This window comes from Petaurus breviceps, unplaced genomic scaffold (assembly GCF_028583685.1).
Source record: "Petaurus breviceps papuanus isolate PSGF00001 unplaced genomic scaffold, PetGlider_PUasm1.0 90849, whole genome shotgun sequence".
Lineage (NCBI taxonomy): Eukaryota > Metazoa > Chordata > Mammalia > Diprotodontia > Petauridae > Petaurus > Petaurus breviceps.
The window spans coordinates 14019344-14038118 of NW_027187361.1; the positions used below are offsets into that span (position 1 = coordinate 14019344).

The 18775-nt window shown below is 40.7% G+C and overlaps 1 protein-coding gene across 3 annotated transcripts in view; it reads left to right on the plus strand.

Annotated features, from left to right (window-relative positions):
- The window catches only part of ASMTL (acetylserotonin O-methyltransferase like), a 46525-nt gene that overhangs the window by 19246 nt on the left and 8504 nt on the right, over positions 1-18775 (plus strand). For all 3 annotated transcript variants that reach the window (XM_069072891.1, XM_069072890.1, XM_069072892.1), the window contains 5 exons: positions 4323-4431; positions 5691-6117; positions 9898-10060; positions 10582-10766; positions 13577-13709. In XM_069072891.1, the coding sequence (XP_068928992.1) occupies positions 4323-4431; positions 5691-6117; positions 9898-10060; positions 10582-10766; positions 13577-13709 (1017 nt within the window). The remainder of the gene's footprint in view (positions 1-4322; positions 4432-5690; positions 6118-9897; positions 10061-10581; positions 10767-13576; positions 13710-18775) is intronic.

An 18775-nucleotide genomic window follows, 5' to 3' on the forward strand; every position in this document is an offset into this window, starting at 1 on the left:
CATCCCAGAGCCTTCCCACAAACAAACACAGTCCTAGCTGCGCCCTCTCTCTCCCTCCTCACTAACTTCTCTCTTTTCCTGCTTCACCCAGTCAGCAAACTCGTCCTACACAGGCTCCATGTGATTACATTCGGCCTGCTAAGGTTCAGGGAAGATCTTCACATTCCCGTTCCCATTATAGGGCACCGCCATCCTCCTGAGCAGTCATGCTTGCAACCTTGGTGTCACCCTTTCTTGTACGTAACCCATACCTATCCAGTCCGTTTCTAGTTCATGTCAATTCTGTGTTCACAACATCTCTCCTGAGCCTCCTCTCGTGAACTGTTTCAAGAGCCTTCTGATTGGTCTCCCTGCCTTAAGTCTCTCCCTGTTTCATTCTTTCCTACACTTAATTACCAAAGTGATTTTCCCAAAGTATAGGTCTGTGGCACACCCTGGTCAAGAAACTCCATTGGCTCCGCTTTTCCTTCAGGATCAGATGTGTATAAATCCTCTGACTTTTCAGGCCTGGCCCTTCCCCGCTTTCTCGTCTCCTTATACTCACTCCTTCCATAGATCTCAGATCCGCTCTGACACTCCATCTGCCTCCTCCCAGCCTTTCTTCTGCTTGTCTCCCGGTCCCGGAATGCTCCGCTTTCTGGCTTCCCTGACCCTCCAGCCACCTTCTGCAGCAGTCCTTCCCGCTGAGATTCCCTCCCATGTACACTCTGGGTATCTTGGCTGGACATAGTTTTTTGCACGTTGGCTCCTTCGTTAGAATGGGAGTTTCTTGAAGGCAGGAACTGTGTTTTTGCCCTTTTTTTATTCCCAGGCCTTAGAGAGCTTAGCACATGGTAAGCACTTAATAAATGATGGGTGATGGCCTCACTAAGGTTAATGTGTTTCTGACTTGCCTAAACTTATTGCACAACTAGCAAAGTATCACAGCCTGAGTCTGGATCCAGGTCATCTGACTCTGCCTTCAAACACCACACGTTACCTGGAGGTCATTTAAAAATACTTGGCTTTGCGAATGATTTTTTAAAAAATATTTTTATTGTTCTGTACTTAAACATCAAATATGAGCATTTCTCTATACACTGAGGGCAGGTGGCTGGTGAACTGGATAGGAAGACTAATCTTCCTAAATTAAATCTGGCCACAGAAACTTCCTAGCCATGTGACCCCAGACAAGTCACCTAACCCTGTTTGCCTCGGTTTCCTCATCTGTAAAATGAGCTGGAGAAGGAAATGCCAAACCACTCTAGTATCTCTATCAAGAAAACCCCAAGGGGTGGCTAGGTGGGGCAGTGAATATAGCACTGGACCTGAGTTCAAATCCGGCCTCAGACACTTAACACAAAAACTAGCCGTGTGACCTTAGGCAAGTCACTTAACCCCAATTGCCCTCCAAAAAAAAGGAAACCCCAAGTAGTGTCGCAAGTGAAAGGACAGAATGACAACAAAATATACACAGAAGAACAGAAAAAGAGGATTCTGTGTCTAGTCACAAATATCTTAGGCATAACTTCCATTTTTTAAAGGACACCATAAATCAACATTAGTTTTATACCTGACCTTCTCGTCTGTGTCTTCTCTGTTCTTTCCCCTCATTTCTCTTAGTAGTTCTCTCTCACCCATGATCTTTAAAGAGAAGTTGGGTATTGTTCAGTGAAGAACTGTGAATGACTTGGCTGTGACCCAGGATGATCCCAGGGGACTGACGGTGAAGCAGACTGTCCCCCTGCACACAAAGAACTGATGTGGACTGAATACTGACTGAAGATGCTATTTTTTCAATTTCTTAGATTTTCTTCCTTTTATTGTCTTGTGCAAAATGACCAATATGGAAACATCTTGTACAATCACATATGTATAACCCGTGTCTGATTGCATAAGTTCTCGAGGAGGGGAGGGAGGAAGGATTAGAATTCAGAACTCAAAACTTTAAATAAAAATGTTAAGATTTTTTAAAAAAGAAGTGGGGGATAAGGTCGTTGATATTTATAAACCAGCTATTATTTTCATTATTGGCAGAAATGAATCAGGATTACAGCAAGGATTTCCTTGGCACATGTTATCTCCTGTGGTTAGGTGACTTGACTGTGTCTGAAGGATCTCAAATAATTAGAAAGTGAATCTAAATTCATGCCTTTACCAACCAAATCATTTTCTTACTATTACTTGTCTAGGGAATGGTTTTTGGTTTTTTTGCCCTTATATACGGTGACACAGTATGAGACAGGTAAAGCATTTGGTCCTAAGTAATACTCCACGTACTGTGAAAGGCAGCAGACAAGTGGCCTCAGAGCCAGGAGGACTTGGTTACATACACTGGCTGTGTGACCCTGGGAAAGTCAAGTCACCTGTCTTTGTCGCAGACAACTCTCTAAGCCTGTGTGGTGCAGAGTGGTCTATCAGTCTACATTAGCAGGAAGAGTTTACGTTGTGGGGGGGAGGTTCCTTATACTAATAAAATCTCTTCAGGCCTTCACCTCTACCCCCATAAAAAATGCAGTCCCACTTCTCTGAAGCGCCACTGGGTATCAGTTCTTGATAGGTTACCTCCCTAAATCACCCACTAAATGCCTGAAGGCATGTGGGGGCACCTTGGAGGGTGTATATATAAATGTAGATATGCATATAGACATACGGAGTTCTGTGTATATACACATGCATACACGTATGTTACAGGTGTGCGCATACACTGGCACGGTGCTTTTGTTCTGTGTATGCCGTGTGTATTGCATGTGCACTCATGTGCATATATGTATGCAAGCATACGGACACTTTATGTATGCGTGCATGTGGAGTCAGAAGGTCTTGCTATAGAAGATGGACCCAAGGAAGATTATATGATTATGCAGTGTTTCCAGAGACCCAGCTTTATTTGCCTTTTTTTAAATTGAGGGATTAGTGATGTGAAAGTGGTTTTTTTTAAAGTCTGGGAATAAATTTGTTTTTTAATTGTGAATATAAATGCAGAAATTGAAACTGAACTCTGTGTAATGACGCTGACCAAGCTTAGTGACATGAGAGAAAGAGGAGAAGGTACCTCCCTCCCTTGGAGATGGAGCACTCCATCCAACTGAACTGAGAGATTTTTTTTTTTCATTTTTTTTATCTTTTGCTGTAAGGGATGACTCATTGGGTGGGAAAGGTGAGGACTGGAAAGTGAAAGTGAGAGAAAAACACAAAGATATCAGTAATTTCTTTTAAAAAATTTAATTATTAGACATGAAGGAGGGCCCGAGAAATTCCTTGAGTCATAGTGATAGGACTTGTTCCTCAGAATTCATAAAATATCTCATAAATCTCAAAATACTAACCTAATGGTACCTTCTACCCGCCCCGCCCTGCCCTAAAGTACTTCCTCCCCTTAGAGACTTAATGCAGAGGCTTAGCTGTTCTATTGACCAAATGACAACAAAGAGAATGTGGTTGGTGGTGGGTTCCCTGGGCACGATAGTCTAGTATGATCAGTGCTCCATTTTCTGTGTAGACCAGAGATTAGGAGGGGAAGGGTAAGTGTGAACATTTAAGGGTTGTGTTTCTATAGTGGTTTATTCCTTCCCAGCTTAAAATTCCATTTATGTTTGTTGTTGTATATAAAGTGTCTAGTGGTACTTAGCTACAATGAGACCATCAGGATGCCAAACACCAGTGAAATAAATTTAGCTGTCACAAGCATTTTTTATTTTAAGCAATCAGGGTTAAGTAACTTGCTCAAGGTTACACGGCCAGTTATTTCTGGGTGTGGTGCTGAGTATCAGAGGCCGGATTTGATCCCAGGTCATCCCAATACTCACTGAGCCACCTGGCCGCCTCTAAGCAACTAGGTTAAATAACTTGCTCAAGGTCACACAGCCAGGTGTTTCTGGGTGGGTGCTAAGAGTCTGAGCCCGGATTCGATCCCAGGTCATCCCAACACTCACTGAGCTACCTGGCTGCCTCTAAGCAATTGGGGTTAAGTAACTTGCTCAAGGTCACACGGCCAGGTGTTTCTGGGTGGGTGCTGAGTGTCTGAGCCCGGATTCGATCCCAGGTCATCCCGACACTGGAGCCGGTGCTCTTACTCCCTCTGCTACCTGGCCTCCCCCATCACAGGCATTTTAAAATTTTCTTTTTAAACCCCAGAGCAGCAAGACAGATAATATAAGAATTATTATCCCTGTTTTGCTGATGAGAAAACTAATGCAACTAGAGCTTAAAAGGATTTGAGAGAAGTAAAATGTTGTGGATTTTTAACTGTTAAATTTAATCTTTAAAAATTGTCTTTGCCCTTGATTCTTTTCATCAAGGATAGAAGCCTTGGCTTATGGTAGAATTTTTGTTTGTTTCAGATAAGCAGCTGGAAACAGAAGTCTTTGAATTCTATGAGGAAACCAAAGTTAAGTTTTCTGACCTGTCGGAGGAACTTGTATGGGAATACATTCATAGTGGAGAACCGATGTAAGTGTTTCGTAAAAACCAATATGCCCCTTCCCGTTCAGAATTAACACAGCTCCATTCATTTAATTTTATTATCATTTTTAAACTTTATATTTTCAGTTCCAAATTCTTTCCCACCCATCCACCCCTCCTCCACCCACTGAGAGGGCAAGAAATGTGATAACAGAATATATGTTTAAGGCAGAACTTGAGTCCAGATGTTTTTTACTTCACATACAGGCTTCTGTCCCTGATGCCATGTTACTTCTCTATAGAGAGCTTAACTGCCTTCATATAATAAGTGCTACAGACAAGCAGGGCAGCTTTAAAGCTAATATATTGAATATATTATTACTTTAAAAGTATTATTATTTACTATTATTAAATAAATAAATAAAATTATTATTTACCCTAAAAAATGCAGGCTATATGTAATAGAGTACACATGCATATTTTTCTGTTCTTTGGATGTGGAAATGTACATGTTTGTTCAAACTTGTCAAATTCAGATTAACAAAAAATAGTTTAAAGAAAAAATAGGTGTTAGTCATAACAGTGCAACTGATAGACCTTTATCGATTGTCATCTTGTTCAGGAAAGAGGATTCAAAGACCTATTTCTGACGTTGACAGTGAGATAGCATTGATTCTAATAAGGAAACTCATTAAAAATAGAATTACACATGAACTAGACGTGTAATTACCTGTAAGAGTATGTTAGAGGGGCAGCTAGGTTGTAGAGCACCAGCCCTGGAGTCAGGAGGACCTGAGTTCAAATCCAGCCTCAAACACTTGACACACTAGCTGTGACCTTGGGCAAGTCACTTAACCCCAATTGCCTCGCCTGTCCCCCTCCAAAAGAAAAAAAAAGTATGTTAGAGTATTTCTTTTATATTGATATATAAAAGATAAGCTGTTTTCTATCACATTGTAATAATTTTCAAAGATACCTTCATCTCACAACCAGCAAATTTTAGATTATCATCAGTCAGGCTTATATTACCTTTGGAATTAATGTCAATATGAGCTAAATCTTCAGCTCCTTCATATTTGTATTTTTTATATTATACATATTTGTACAAAGACACGTATTTGTAAATTAAAATATTTATGCAAATCCATGCATATTTGTATATATGAAACCATCCTCTCAGTGGAGATAACTGGCTTACCCTCATATTTCTCATCTGCTTGGCATGAACCTAAATTCTAGAATTGGCTTTAGTTTCTTGGCCTCCAGGGTTGTAATTTCTCTTCTCTGCCTTTCTCTTCTTCTCCCAGGGACAAAGCTGGAGGCTACGGCATCCAGGCCCTTGGGGGCATGTTAGTTGAGTATGTTCACGGAGACTTTTTGAATGTGGTAGGGTTCCCACTGAACCACTTTTGCAAAAAATTGGTGGAATTGTATTATCCACCCCCTAAAGATGCAATACATCATGAAAAGCATGACTCAATCCCTTCAATAGAAACCTTTGAAGTTCTAAGTGATGAAGAATATGGCAGTTCAAATTCTACTCAACGAAATACAACCACCAAGCCAGAACGTGACAGTGCTTCCTCTTCTGGAGCTACCGGGAGCCTAGGAAGTAAAGAAATAGGCCAACACGTGATGGGACAGTCTGTGGTGAAGTGCAGTGGGGACGTGGAAAACCCAACTAAATTTCCATCTACACTTGTAGAACTTTTGGATGGCTTTAAAGCTTCAAAGGTATTTAGTGACATGATTTTTTTTTCTCCTTCTAATTAAAGACTTTGCCAAAGTGGAAAGAGAAAATTCCCCTCAGTAGGTGAAAAGCAATTTTCAAGCTGAGTGGTTATCTTTGTACATATAAATGAGGTCTTATTTGGGGAAAGCATCTCAAAGCCCTCAGTCCTTGCTTTAAATAACTCTTAGCTGTAACGTCAAGGTTAAAAGCAAAAGCAAAAATAACAACAAATAAGCACAATTTAAAAAAAACAAACAACTTTCCTCACACTACATTCACGGTTTGGTTAGAGAAGGTGCTAAGAGGTACAACTTTGTCACCTTTTGGCAATTTGTAAACTAAACAATGTGGTTGAGAAAGAGAAGGCAGTTTACACATAAATGTAAATGCCCATTATTTGGGGGGAGGGGAAGACAAGTTAAATTAGCTTTATTCTTGAAGCTTGTGCTGATGCCTCTGAGGTGAACCAGGGGGGAGAAACCCTCAAAAATAAACATGCAGACTTAATTTAGATTCATTTAAAATTACCTAAACCTCAGGCTTTCAGAGTAGAAATCCGAAGCTGTCCCCATACAGATGAACTTGTCTAACATGTGCCTCACCTCTTTTCTTAGCCCATTGCCTCCCATTTCCTCAGATTTCTGTTTACCAAAGCAGGCACTCCGCGTTTGCCAATCTCTTCCCCTTAATTAAGCTCTTCAAAAAAAGGTGACACATGGGAGTGAAGGGAAGAGCAAACACTTCCAAAGAAAAGCTCAAACCAGGCTTTTTAAAATGGAAGATTTAAAATCTTTCCAAAGGTTTATGAAAGGAAAACGACAATTTGATTTTTAACACTATAGACGGAAGAGAAGGCAGGAGCCAGCTCTAGGGTGATCCAGGCAGATTTACAAGCTGCCTCCTGATGAGTGAGTCGTAATGTGTATAACTCTACTCAAAATAATATCACAGTAAATTTCTGATCAGGATTTTTGTTTGCTTGCTTTTTTGCTCTCAAACTTTTTTTTTTTTCAAATGCGAATTGGATTGAGTTCTTCATGTCTCAATTGTTTGATTACCAAAGAGTTGTGCCTACAGCAATTCATTGTGGGAGGAAGGGAATGTGCACGAAAGAAGACAAACCGGTAGAGAGAGTTGGTGGCAGGTCAGTGGAGAGGAGGAAAGCATGGCACTAGCTGGTTATTTTGGGACAGGATTGGGTGCCGGGGAGAGAAGTGACCGTATGAAGCCTTTCTAGATGAACTACATTACTAAATGGTAATTCTGTTAGCTAGGAAGCGTGAGGTGGATGGAGTTCTGTAATAGAATTGTGGGCATCCAGGAGACAGGCTGCTTGAACCTGTACTGATGTGGAGATATGTGGGCTTCACCACATTGCCTGGAGGGATGCTTGGGTCACAGTAGGTGTCCTCTGCTTATTGAAACCTTGCTCCATAGAACTTTCCCCAGCTCTGGTGCTGTTGCTACAAAAGAAGCTGAGATCAGGCACGCAGTTCTGTTTGGTAATACCTCCCTCGTTCCTTAGAGCTTCTCTTTGGACACCCCCCACTGTGATCCAGCTTCTGTAAGCGTTCCCTAAAGCAGGGGTTCTTAACCCTTTTTAGTGGTCTGATAAAGCCTGTAGTCTCCAGAAGGTTTCAGATATACAAAATAAAATATATAGGAGTATAAAAGGAACTAATTATATTGAAACACAATTATTGGAATAGTTTAAAAACAAAATCATGAACCCTGCTTAAGAAATATTACCACAGAGCAGGACTGCATAGCATACAGCCTGCAGGCCGCTTGTGTCCTACCAAAGAACTTTGGGTGGCCCAAGGAAAATGTAGAGGATGTAAAAGAAAGTAAAGATGGGATGAGTATTTTGTTTGTGCCCGATTAACCTGCCTTCTAATAGTCATTGTTGCGCACATCATGTAACTTGGTGGGTGGGTTGCCAATCAATGCACATCCTCTCTTGTTTGTCATGTGACCATGGCAACCAAACATCATCAGTCTGTTACTAATCTGAGAGGAGCAATTTCGTGATAAATAAAAATCTTAAGTCATAAGTATAATTAATTGATATTTCCCTTTTTTAAAAATATGGTTTATTTGCAAAGTAGTTTAATCATTAATTATACCTTTACTTGAAAAGTCAGCCTCTAAAAACCTATCTGCATTGCAGCCCGAAGAAGTTTAGGCTATTTTAATTTGGGCCCTTACCTGCTTCTGGCTGTGCAGTTCTGCCATAGAGCATTAACATTGTTAAGTCCCCAAAACTCCCCATTTCATAGTATTGAGTTGAGTGAGCGAGTATCTTCACTTTAGCACTGGTTCAAGCAGCATTGCCTTCTGAATGCCCACAATTCTGTTACGTAACTCCATCCACCACATCTCTGTCTCTTGGCTGATAGAATTCCCATTTAGTAAAAAAATCCATCTAGGAAGGCTTCATATATCCGTATCTTCCTCAGTACCCAATCCTGTCCCCAAATAACCAGCTAATGCCATTACTTCCTACTCCCCACCCATTGGCCACCATGTCCATGAATTAAATCTAAGCCAAGTAATGAAATAACCTCCAAGGAAAAGCTAGAACAGTTTTGTAAAATGACTACGAACGACTCAGATTCTTTTCAAGTCTTAATGAGGTGGTCTGTCACTGCTCAGGGTAATATTTTGGCCTCCGATTCCTTCCCATTTTCTTCATAGAACCCTTTTGCTTCAGATCGGTTCTGTTTAGTGGCTGGTTATTATTAAAACTCTCATAGCAGTCTTATTCAAATGGGAAGGTTTGTATTCAGGGATGGAAGGAGGAATCAGATTGCTGAATTTTACATAGAAAGATGTCATTTGTAGAACTGAATTCAGTAAAGCCCTTTTATAACATACCAGTGCAAGATGAAATGAGATCCTCCCACTTCCTTCCCCACCAAACAAAGCGTAAGTATTTGCCAGAAATGCCCTTGTTAAATTAATATAGAAAGCGTTAATCCTGTCCTTCTAACACAGTGTTTTAAAGGGATACAGTTGTATTTGACTTGTATGAGACATTATTAAGTCAGTAATTATTTTTTATATCTGCTAAAGTATTCTAGGTAATCACAGAGCAGGCCTAATCTTGCTACCTTGATTAGAAATTATTAAAGATAAATAGGAGTTATTTGGCCCTTCACTGGATTACATTCAAAGGAATCCAGCATCATTTAATTAAGTGGGTTTGTGTCTAGTGAAAGAGGCTGGGAAACCAGTAGTGTCCTGATTTTTTTTAATTTTTGCCACCAGATAGATCACTGAATCTGACAACTGGACCTCACCCTGTGGGAGTAGTTTTGATATTCCATAATCATTGATAATCTTCACTACTTTAGTAAAACCTCCTCGTTTCAGTATTATCTGCTGCAGAAAAGTTTAGTTAGATGGGACCTAACCTTGATTTTATATTGCTTTATTCTACCAAAGAAACAAACAGCCCTTTCCCTAACACTAGAATAAGTCACTTAAATTTTGGTTTTATTTGTATTTTTTAATAGGCATGAAACCTTGAAAGAACTTTGAGTATCATTTAGACCAGGATTTCTTTACTTTTTTTGTGTCAGGGACCCTTTGACAACCTGGTGAAACCTAGAATGGACCACTTCTCAGAATAGTGTTTTTAAATGCTTAAAATAAAACACGTAGGCCTATCAGAGAAAACGGCTATATTGAGATAAGAATGTAATCTTAGAACCCTTGCTTTAAATAAGTCCTCTCTATATCTTGTTAAAGACCTGTCCTTTTGTCTTTTTAACGTGCAGGCAATGTTTGTGGCCTGTAAGCTAAAGGTGTTTGATCTGCTCAAAGGCAAAGCCCCTCTCAAGGCCAAAGATGTTGCTGACCACATAAGTGCATCTGTATGTGGGACTGAGAGATTACTTGATTCCTGCACAGCGCTTCAATTATTAAAGAAAACCAGCCAAGGTAACTTGAGCTATTAGAGTGTGGTCCTGGAAATCTTTGCAGCAGGAAGTCTATGAGAGCCTGCTTCAGAATCTGGGAAGGAGATTAAAAGGTCAAAGATTTTATCTACCTATATAGACCTTCCCATGATATTTTTCCTTAAGGGCATGGATCCAGTATGGGTGAGGACAAAAACACATGGGCATTTCAGGGGTGTCTAAAAATTGTTTCAGGCATATTAAGTGAAATATGTTACAAGGGGCCAGATAGGAAAAATATCTGAAAGACTATTTGTAACAGTTGGGGGAAATAGGCAAATATCACCTTAAAGACATCAAGGTAACAGTTACAAAGACAGAAAAAAAATTTTGTTGTCTTTATTGAATTCAAGATGCGTGACTAGATATCACCATTGGCAGTAATCAGAATTAATAATCTGTGTTATATTTTAATGTTTCAAGTAGTGCTAAATAAAAATCTCTTTTCATTGAAAAGTTTGCATCAAGTTTAGGAATGACAAAATCAGTTACATTATTTTTCAGGTTACAGGAACGCAGAACTGGCTGATAAGTATTTGGTGTCTGACAGTGAATATTCTCTGCATGGCTATATCATGCATGCTAATGATCATGTTTGGCCACTGTTCACACACCTGGAATCTGCTGTCAAAGAGGGGACAAATCAGAACCATCGAGCTTTTGGGAAGAAAGCTCAGGATTTATTTCAGGTAATGTATGTCAGAGTGGCCAATCTCAAGTTTTATATACTTTTTACTAAGAGACTGGTGATTGAAAAAGACCCAAAGGCATGGAATTAGAACCAATCATCTGTTCCTTAAGGTTGCTAAGGGGTCTCTAGTAGGATTGAAAAAAGTATTAATTTAAGCACGTTTATTAAGCACCTGGTAAGTATGAGGCATTGTGCCAGATGCTAAGGATATAAAGACCCAGAAACAGTCTGTATCCTCAAGGAGCTGATACCCTCTTGGTGGGGATAATCAATCAGCAGTTCAGATGGTCTCATATCCATAATCTTGAGGGGAAGTTAATGAGATTAAAAATGATGAGCCCTCTCTAGGGGCAGTAGAGCCTAAAATGATAAACTTTTCGTGGCATATTTCTTAAGAAGTTACTTTGTGCTAGGCACTGTACTTAAGCTCTGGGAATAATACAGAGGAAGGTGAAAACAAGTCCCTGGCCTCAGGGAGTGCACATTCTCATGGGACATTTGCTACCTCTTGACTGTCATTTCTACCAAGGCCAAGTGTGACTTTGATGACAAATCCATCAATAACGACAAACCTTCACTTTGATGAATAATTTTGAAGCTAACACCCTCCGAAAACCTTTTCTCCTCTGAAAACAAGTAAGAGAATGCTTGCTGTGAATTTTAACCAGCTTTTTCTTTTCGTTCTTGTACTATAGGAAAGGTGCTAATAATAAGCAACGTGAATAATAGAAAGGAGGGGAAAAGACTGTAAGCAGGTGATCCATGGAACATCGCTGGTTATAAAAAATGAGTCATAGTGGGCCAGCTAAGTGGCACAATGGATAGAGCACCTGCCCTGGAGTCAGGAGGATTGGAGATTAAATCTGGCCTCAGACACTTACTAGCTATGTGACCTTGGGCAAGCCACTTAACCTTAATTGCCTCAAAAAAAAAATGATCCATAGGACTAAGTTCTCTTTCTAGTAGGATTATTCCTATTCTTCTGTGTATCTAGAGGAAAAGCTTCTGTGATAAAATAAATTTGTACTTTGCCCCTGGAACCAGGAATTACCTGTCATTAAGCGAGTCATTGAGTAATAGCCAAATTAAACTGTAGAGCTTTACCTTGAGTCTACAGCTTAACCTGTGGATTATGGAATACAGAAATAATGTCCTTTCTGAAGTTTGGTGTCCTATAGGCTTAGCTTGTAAACTGGACAGAGGAAGAACCGGCTCCTTACTTTGGCCCCACCTTATTCCTCCTATTAAAGGCCAGTGCCTTCATGTATCCAGTGTGAAAAGCAAAGTCCCATTATTGAACTTTATACACTTGGGAGGATCCCTTCTGATTTGTTCTTTCCCCTAGGCCTTAACAACATGGACAGAGCCAAGAGGAGGAGTCAGGCAAGTGGGAATTGCTAATGTACAGAAGTGAATCATTAGTCTGTAGGCAGATACTGGCAGTGACTGCCTTCTTGTTTCTCTAGAAGAACAGGATTGTAGAATGTGAGCCTTAAGGGATTTCGGAGCCCAAGTGGCAGTGGCTCCATCATTTTCTAGGTGAGGAAAGTGAAAGCCAGTCATGGTGGCGACACCTGAGACTGAGTCAGCTTTCCTCCAGATGTGCCACTGGTCAAAAAGGGAACCACTAAAAAAAAAAAAAAAAAGGGAACCACTTAGGAGTGAATGAATGAGCATAAATCTTGTAATCCCGGCCACTGTGGAGGCTTGGGCTGGCGGATCACTGGAGCTTACAAGTTTAAATCGCAGTGGTGCCAAAGCCAGTCAGAGAGCACTAGTCAGGCTATAATACGGTGAATTTTCAGGAGTGGAAGAAGGTGAAGCACCAATTTGCTTGAAGAGCAACTGGCTCAGTTTGGAAAAAGCAGAACAATTTAAAGCTTCCAAGCTGATCAGCATTGGAATCAGACCCCTGCACTTCCGGCCTGGATGAGATACAGAAGCCTAATATAGAAGAGAAGAGAGGGGGTGGTTAGGTGGCGCAGTGAATAGAGCACCAGCCCTGGAGTCAGGGGGACCTGAGTTCAAATCCAGCCTCAGACATTTGACACACTTACTAGCCGTGTGACTTTGGGCAAGTCACTTAACCCCAGTTGCCCTCCAAAAAGAAAAAAAAAAAGAGAAACCCAGAAAAGTGAAATGATTTGCCAAAAGTCTCCCGTGTAATGAGTGACAGTGCTAGGATCTGAATCAAAAGAATCAAGAGTTCTTCCAATTTTATGAAGGGCCCAAATTAACAATACTGCTGCATTGTGCCAGCATCCCAGTACCTTATGGACAGTATAAAACATCAATGGCATATCCTGTTTTTCTATTTTGAAGGTAAACAAATATCTTGGGCAGTTGGGTGGTACAGTGGGCTTACTTTTCTGAGTTCAAATCTGCTCTCAGACACTAGCTGTGTGACCCAGAGCAAGTCACTTAACCCAGTTTACCTCAGTTTCCTCATCTGTAAAACGATCTAGAGAAAGCAGTCGCAAACCGCTCCAGTATCCCTGCCAAGAAAACCCCACATAGGGTCATGAAGCATCAGATATGACTGACTTCTGTATGCCTCTGACTTCTTTTTCTGATTATAGGACTGGTTTTACACTCCTTCATTCATTCTCTGTCACAAGATTCCCTTTTGACCAATGGCACAATTTGGTAGACAGCCAGCTCAGGCTATACCTGTGAAACTGATGAAGAGAAGACATCTGTTTCACGCAGGATTTAAACCTGGACCTTGACTTTCTGTTGAATGAGAAGCAAATGCGGCTGTCCCACATCTGAATAGTATCTTTTCTCAGGCCACGGTGTTCTTTTCAGGACTCGTATTATCACAGCATGGGGACAAAGCTATGGTTTATGAGTGCCATGCATAGCATCATCAAGCTGACCGCAAGGGATGTGGCCACAGCTTTTGATCTGTCAAGATTTCGCTCGGCCTGTGATTTGGGAGGTAGGTAATGTTTTACTGTGGCTTATGCAGAGAAGGATCTACCAGATCCTCCGTTTTAGATAAACAATTTGACTTAGGAAAGTACTTTATCTTGTTTTGATTATTATTGCACGTGGTTGTAATTGGGACTATGGCAGAAATCTAGTGAGCAGTTGGGAGGGGCTCTGAGTCTGATAGTGTATACAGCATTCTTCACCCATAGGCTCCCAGCTCTACCAAGAGGAAAGAAATGTTTCATTGGCTGTTCTGCTAAACCATAATTGCCCATTCCAGCTCATCCGTCTTGTACCCAAAGGTAGCATATGAGAGCAGGAAGAGCATTGGATTTGGAGTTAAAGGATACGGATTTAAGTTGAGACTCTCTCGGTCTGTGTGACCTTGAGAAAATCATTTAATCTCTTTGCCCCCAGTATCCTCAGCTGTAAAATGTGAGGGAGCAGAATTTGATGACCTCTGAGGTCATCCCTTGTAGCTCCAAATCTCTGATCCTGTGTTCCCTTTCAGTGCTGTTTTAATTTATATCATTGGGGAGCTAGGTGGTGCAGTGAATAGAGTGCCTGTCTGGAGTCAGGAGGACCTGAGTTCATACTGGGCCTCAGACACTTAATGGCCCTGGGCAAGTCACTTGACCCCAATTACTTCCCTAAACAAACCCAAAGGACTTACATTATTGTTGTTAGTGTATACATTGTTATTGTACTTGTGTAGCAGCAAGCACCCCAGCGTCCCCAGGGTTGCTGCCAGCACAGGTTCTTAGATCTGCTTTGATAAAGGAAAGCAACTCAAAATGGGTTAACAAGCTTACTTTAATCAGTCAAATATGTATCGTTTACCTAGTCAGGGGAAAAAGGTCAGCACCCCGAACTTGAGAATACACAGACAGAATTATCAAGTCAGAGAAACAGATCAAGTAGACAGATTTCCAAAGTGTCCAACCATTACATCCATACCAAATCAACATCTGGGTTTTTCAAAGCCGGGGGACTCTGGACAATGGCTTCCCAGAATCCATATCAAATCACAGAACACTTCTCAAAGTGAGCCCCAAAACAAAGCTTCACATCAGGGCTTATATAGCCTTCTCCTGGCTCAGAGAATGTAACAACCTTATTGACTCACTAGCCAATCAAGAAGTATCTACTGTGGGGTGGCTAGGTGGCGCAGTGAATAGAGCACTGGCCCTGGAGTCAGGAGGACCTTAGTACAAATCCAGCCTCAGACACTTAACACAAAAACTAGCCATGTGACCTTGGGCAAGTCACTTAACCCCAGTTGCCCTCCAAAAAGCAAAACAAAACCAAAAAAAAGAAGTATCTACTAAAAACCAAGCCTCCCACCCCAGGCTCCAGGTGCACTTTAGCCTAGGGGCAGGGAAGATCTTAAACATTTACATTCCCATTACAACTTGGCATCATTTTTTACAAATTATCTCATGCTTCTTTGAGTTCTTCATATTCATTGTTTTTTATGGTGCAATAATCCATTACACATAGTCCAGCTTTTTTCAGCCCTCTCCTAGTTGATTTTTCCATTTTTCCATCTTTCCATTTTTACTGCCATAAAGAGTTCTACTGTGAATATTTTAACATATGTGATACCTTACTTTTTGGTTTTTTGTTTGTTTTTTGCTGGCCAGAGGGCAGGACATTTGGGGTTAAGTGACTTGCCCAAGGTCACACTGCTAGTAAGTGTTAAATGTCTGAGTTCGAATTTGAACTCAGGTCCTCCTGAATTCAAATTTGGCCTCAGATACTTAATAGGTGTGTGACTCCGGGCAAGGCACTTAGCCCCATTTACCTCAGTTTCCTTATCTATAAAATGTAGATAATAGTAACACCCGTTCTCCAGGGTTATTATGAGAATCAGATAAGATGATAATTGTGAGCTTAGCACTGCCTGGAATATAGGACGGGCTACATGAGTGTTAGCCGTCCCCATCATCATCCTCTTCCTAGAGAAGTGAGGCAGTGAGGCATCCTTTGTCACTTGTGGTCAGTGTGCTGACTGGTCTTATTCATTCTTTTTTCTTATAACGAAGACTTCTATTGTGTGTGTATGAGGTGAGAGTGAGAAGATTGTTATTTAAAGTGAAAACTAAAAAAAAAATTTTGAAATTAATTGTTAAAATTGTACTGGGGGGAGGATTCTGAGAAGATGGTGGAGTAGGTCAGAAAATTTCAGGCTCTCCAAATTTCCTCCACAAACAAGACAGAATTATTGCCTCAGAATGTATGGCAAAGAAGTAAAAAATAAATCAGGGTAAAACAGTTGTTCTTTTAAGACTGTTTGAGGGCAGCTAGGTGTCGTAGTGAATAGGGCGCCAGCTCTGAAGTCAAGAGGACCTGAGTTCAAATTTGGCCTCAGATACTTAACACAAAAACTAGCTGTGTGACCTTGGGCAAGTCACTTAACCCCAATTGCCTTGCCTTCCCCCTGGCAAGAAAAAAAAGAATGTTTGAGAGGACTTCAGGAAAGGGGCTGAGGTTTGGCCTGAGGGAAATGAAACCATCTTTTTTTTTTTTTTTGGCTTTTTGGAGGGCAATTGGGGTTAAGTGACTTGCCCAAGGTCACATGGCTAGTAAGTATTAACTGTCTGAGGCCAGATTTGAACTCAGTTCCTCCTAACTCCAGGGCGGGTGCTCTATTCACAGCACCACCTAACCACCCCGAAATGCAAACATCTTGAGGCCGACTCTACCAAATCAGCAAACCAGCTGTAGTGGCAGCTGGCTCTGCTGCATCCTGGGCCTATGGAACTTTCACCTTAGGACATTGTAGGGGTTGGACAGCTGAGCAAGGGAAGATTCAAGGACTCTATTCTGTCTTGGGACACCAGGCCTATCTGTGCTGCCCAGAGGAGTTCCTCAGCTTGAGTGCCCTGGTAGAGGGCTGTGGGCACTTGCCAGAAGGGAGGACTGAAGTTTGCAATCTCCAGAGGGATGTTGGGACGAGGGGCCTAGTCATGGTTTAGGAGTGGAGAGGAGTGCCTGAGATTGGGTCCCTCAAGTTGGGGCGGCACCATTACCCATACCTTGGAACTAGAACTTGATTATTAAAACAAGCTGCTAAAAATAAAATAAAATAATAAATAAATAATTTAATGATAAACAATATAAATAAATAAAAATGAGTAAACAAAGAAGAACCCAACCATAGACAGTTGCTATGGTGATAGAGAAGCTCTGGGTTCATACTCAGAGGAAGATAGTGAAATAAAAGTAGCCACTCCTGCCTCAAAGAGAAACATCAAATGGCCACAAGCCCAAAAAGAGTTCTTGGAAGAACTTAAAAAGGATTAAAAAAAAAAATCAAATAAGAGAGATTTAAAAAAAAATTAAAAGCAATCCAAGAAGATCAGGAAAATTATCAAAAGAAAGTCAAATGGAAAAAGAGATCCAAAAATTCAAGAAAACAACTCTTTGAAAACTAGAATTGAGCTAATAATATTATAAGAAACAAGAAGTAATAAAATCAAGAGAATGAAAAATACAAAAGGATGTGAAACATCTCAATTAGAAAAACAACTGATTTGAAGAACAGATCAAAGAGAGATAATATAAGAATTGTTGGACCACCTGAAAGTTATGGTTTAAAAAAAACAATCTTGGGGTGGCTAGGTGGCACAGTGAATAGAGCACCAGACCTGGAGTCAGGATGACCTGAATTCAAATTTGACCTCAGACGCTTAAGACTTGCTAGCCGTGTGACCTTGGGCAAGTCACTTAACCCCAACTGCCCTGCATTCCCCCCTCCAAAAAGCAAAAAAGAAAGAAAGAAATTAAGGGAAATTGCTGTAAAGTTCTAGAAGAAGATAAAATAGAAATAGAAAATAAACCTACCAGTCAACACCTGAAAGAGATCCTCAGATGAAAACTTACAGGAATATCATAGCCACATTTCAAAACTCCCAGGGTTAAGGAGAAAATATAAGCAACAAGAAAAAAATTTAAATAAATCAGGATTACATAAGACCTAGAAGCTTCTACATTAAAAGACCATAGGTCTTTTATTTCAAAGAGCAAAAGGTTGCAACCAAAAACAAGTTACCCAGAAAAGTTGAGTATCATATTGAACAACAACAAAAAAAATGGACATTGAACAAACTGAAAGGAGTTTAACAGACTGAAAGATCAGAAACTCAGTGGAAAATGTATAAGATCCAGGAGAAATATATGGTAAGCATTAAAGATCAATTATAAGGTGGGGTGGCTAGGTGATGCGTGAATAGAGCGCCAGCCTTAGAGTCTGGAGGACCTGAGTTCAAATCCAACCTCAGACACAACACTTACTAGCCATATGACCTTGGGCAAGTCACTTAACCCCAAATGCCCTGCGTTTCCCTCCAAAAAAAGAAAAAAAAAAGATCAATTATAAGGCACTCAACAAGGTCAAACTGTTTATTTCTTTTTTTTTTTTTTTAAAGCAATCAGGGTTAAGTAACTTGCTCAAGGTTACACGGCCAGTTATTTCTGGATGTGGTGCTGAGTATCTGAGCCCAGATTTGATCCCCAGGTCATCCCGACACTGGGGCTGGTGCTCTTACTCGCTGAGCCACCTGGCCGTCCCTAAAACTGTTTATTTCTTATATGTGAAAATGTTATCAGTCTTCTTAAGACTGTTGTCAGTTTACTTGAGTGGTTTGAAAGAAAGATTGGGGCTGAGCTGAGAATGATGGGGTGATTCTAAAAAATAAAATTGGGTAGGAAAAGGTAAAAAAGAGGAATTATTTGATACAGTGAGGTAAAAGGAGGAGCTGATACCAAGGAAGCAGGTGGGGGTGGAGGACTGGTTGTGCTGGAACCTTACTCTCATCAGATCTGGGTTAAAAGGCATCTAGAAGGTGTAAGAGTCTTCAAAAGCTAGATGACGGCTTGTCAGATGTGACGTAGAAGTGGATTCCTGTCTGGGTCTGAATTGAATGAGACGGTTGCTGAGAGCTCTTACAACTCTAATCTTCCTTCCTCTATAGGCACTTTGATGGGATCACTCCATTCCCAAGTCTGGTGCGACTGACCTTGGAACATCTGTTGACAATTTTACCCGTTTCACTAGGGTTGCTGAACTGG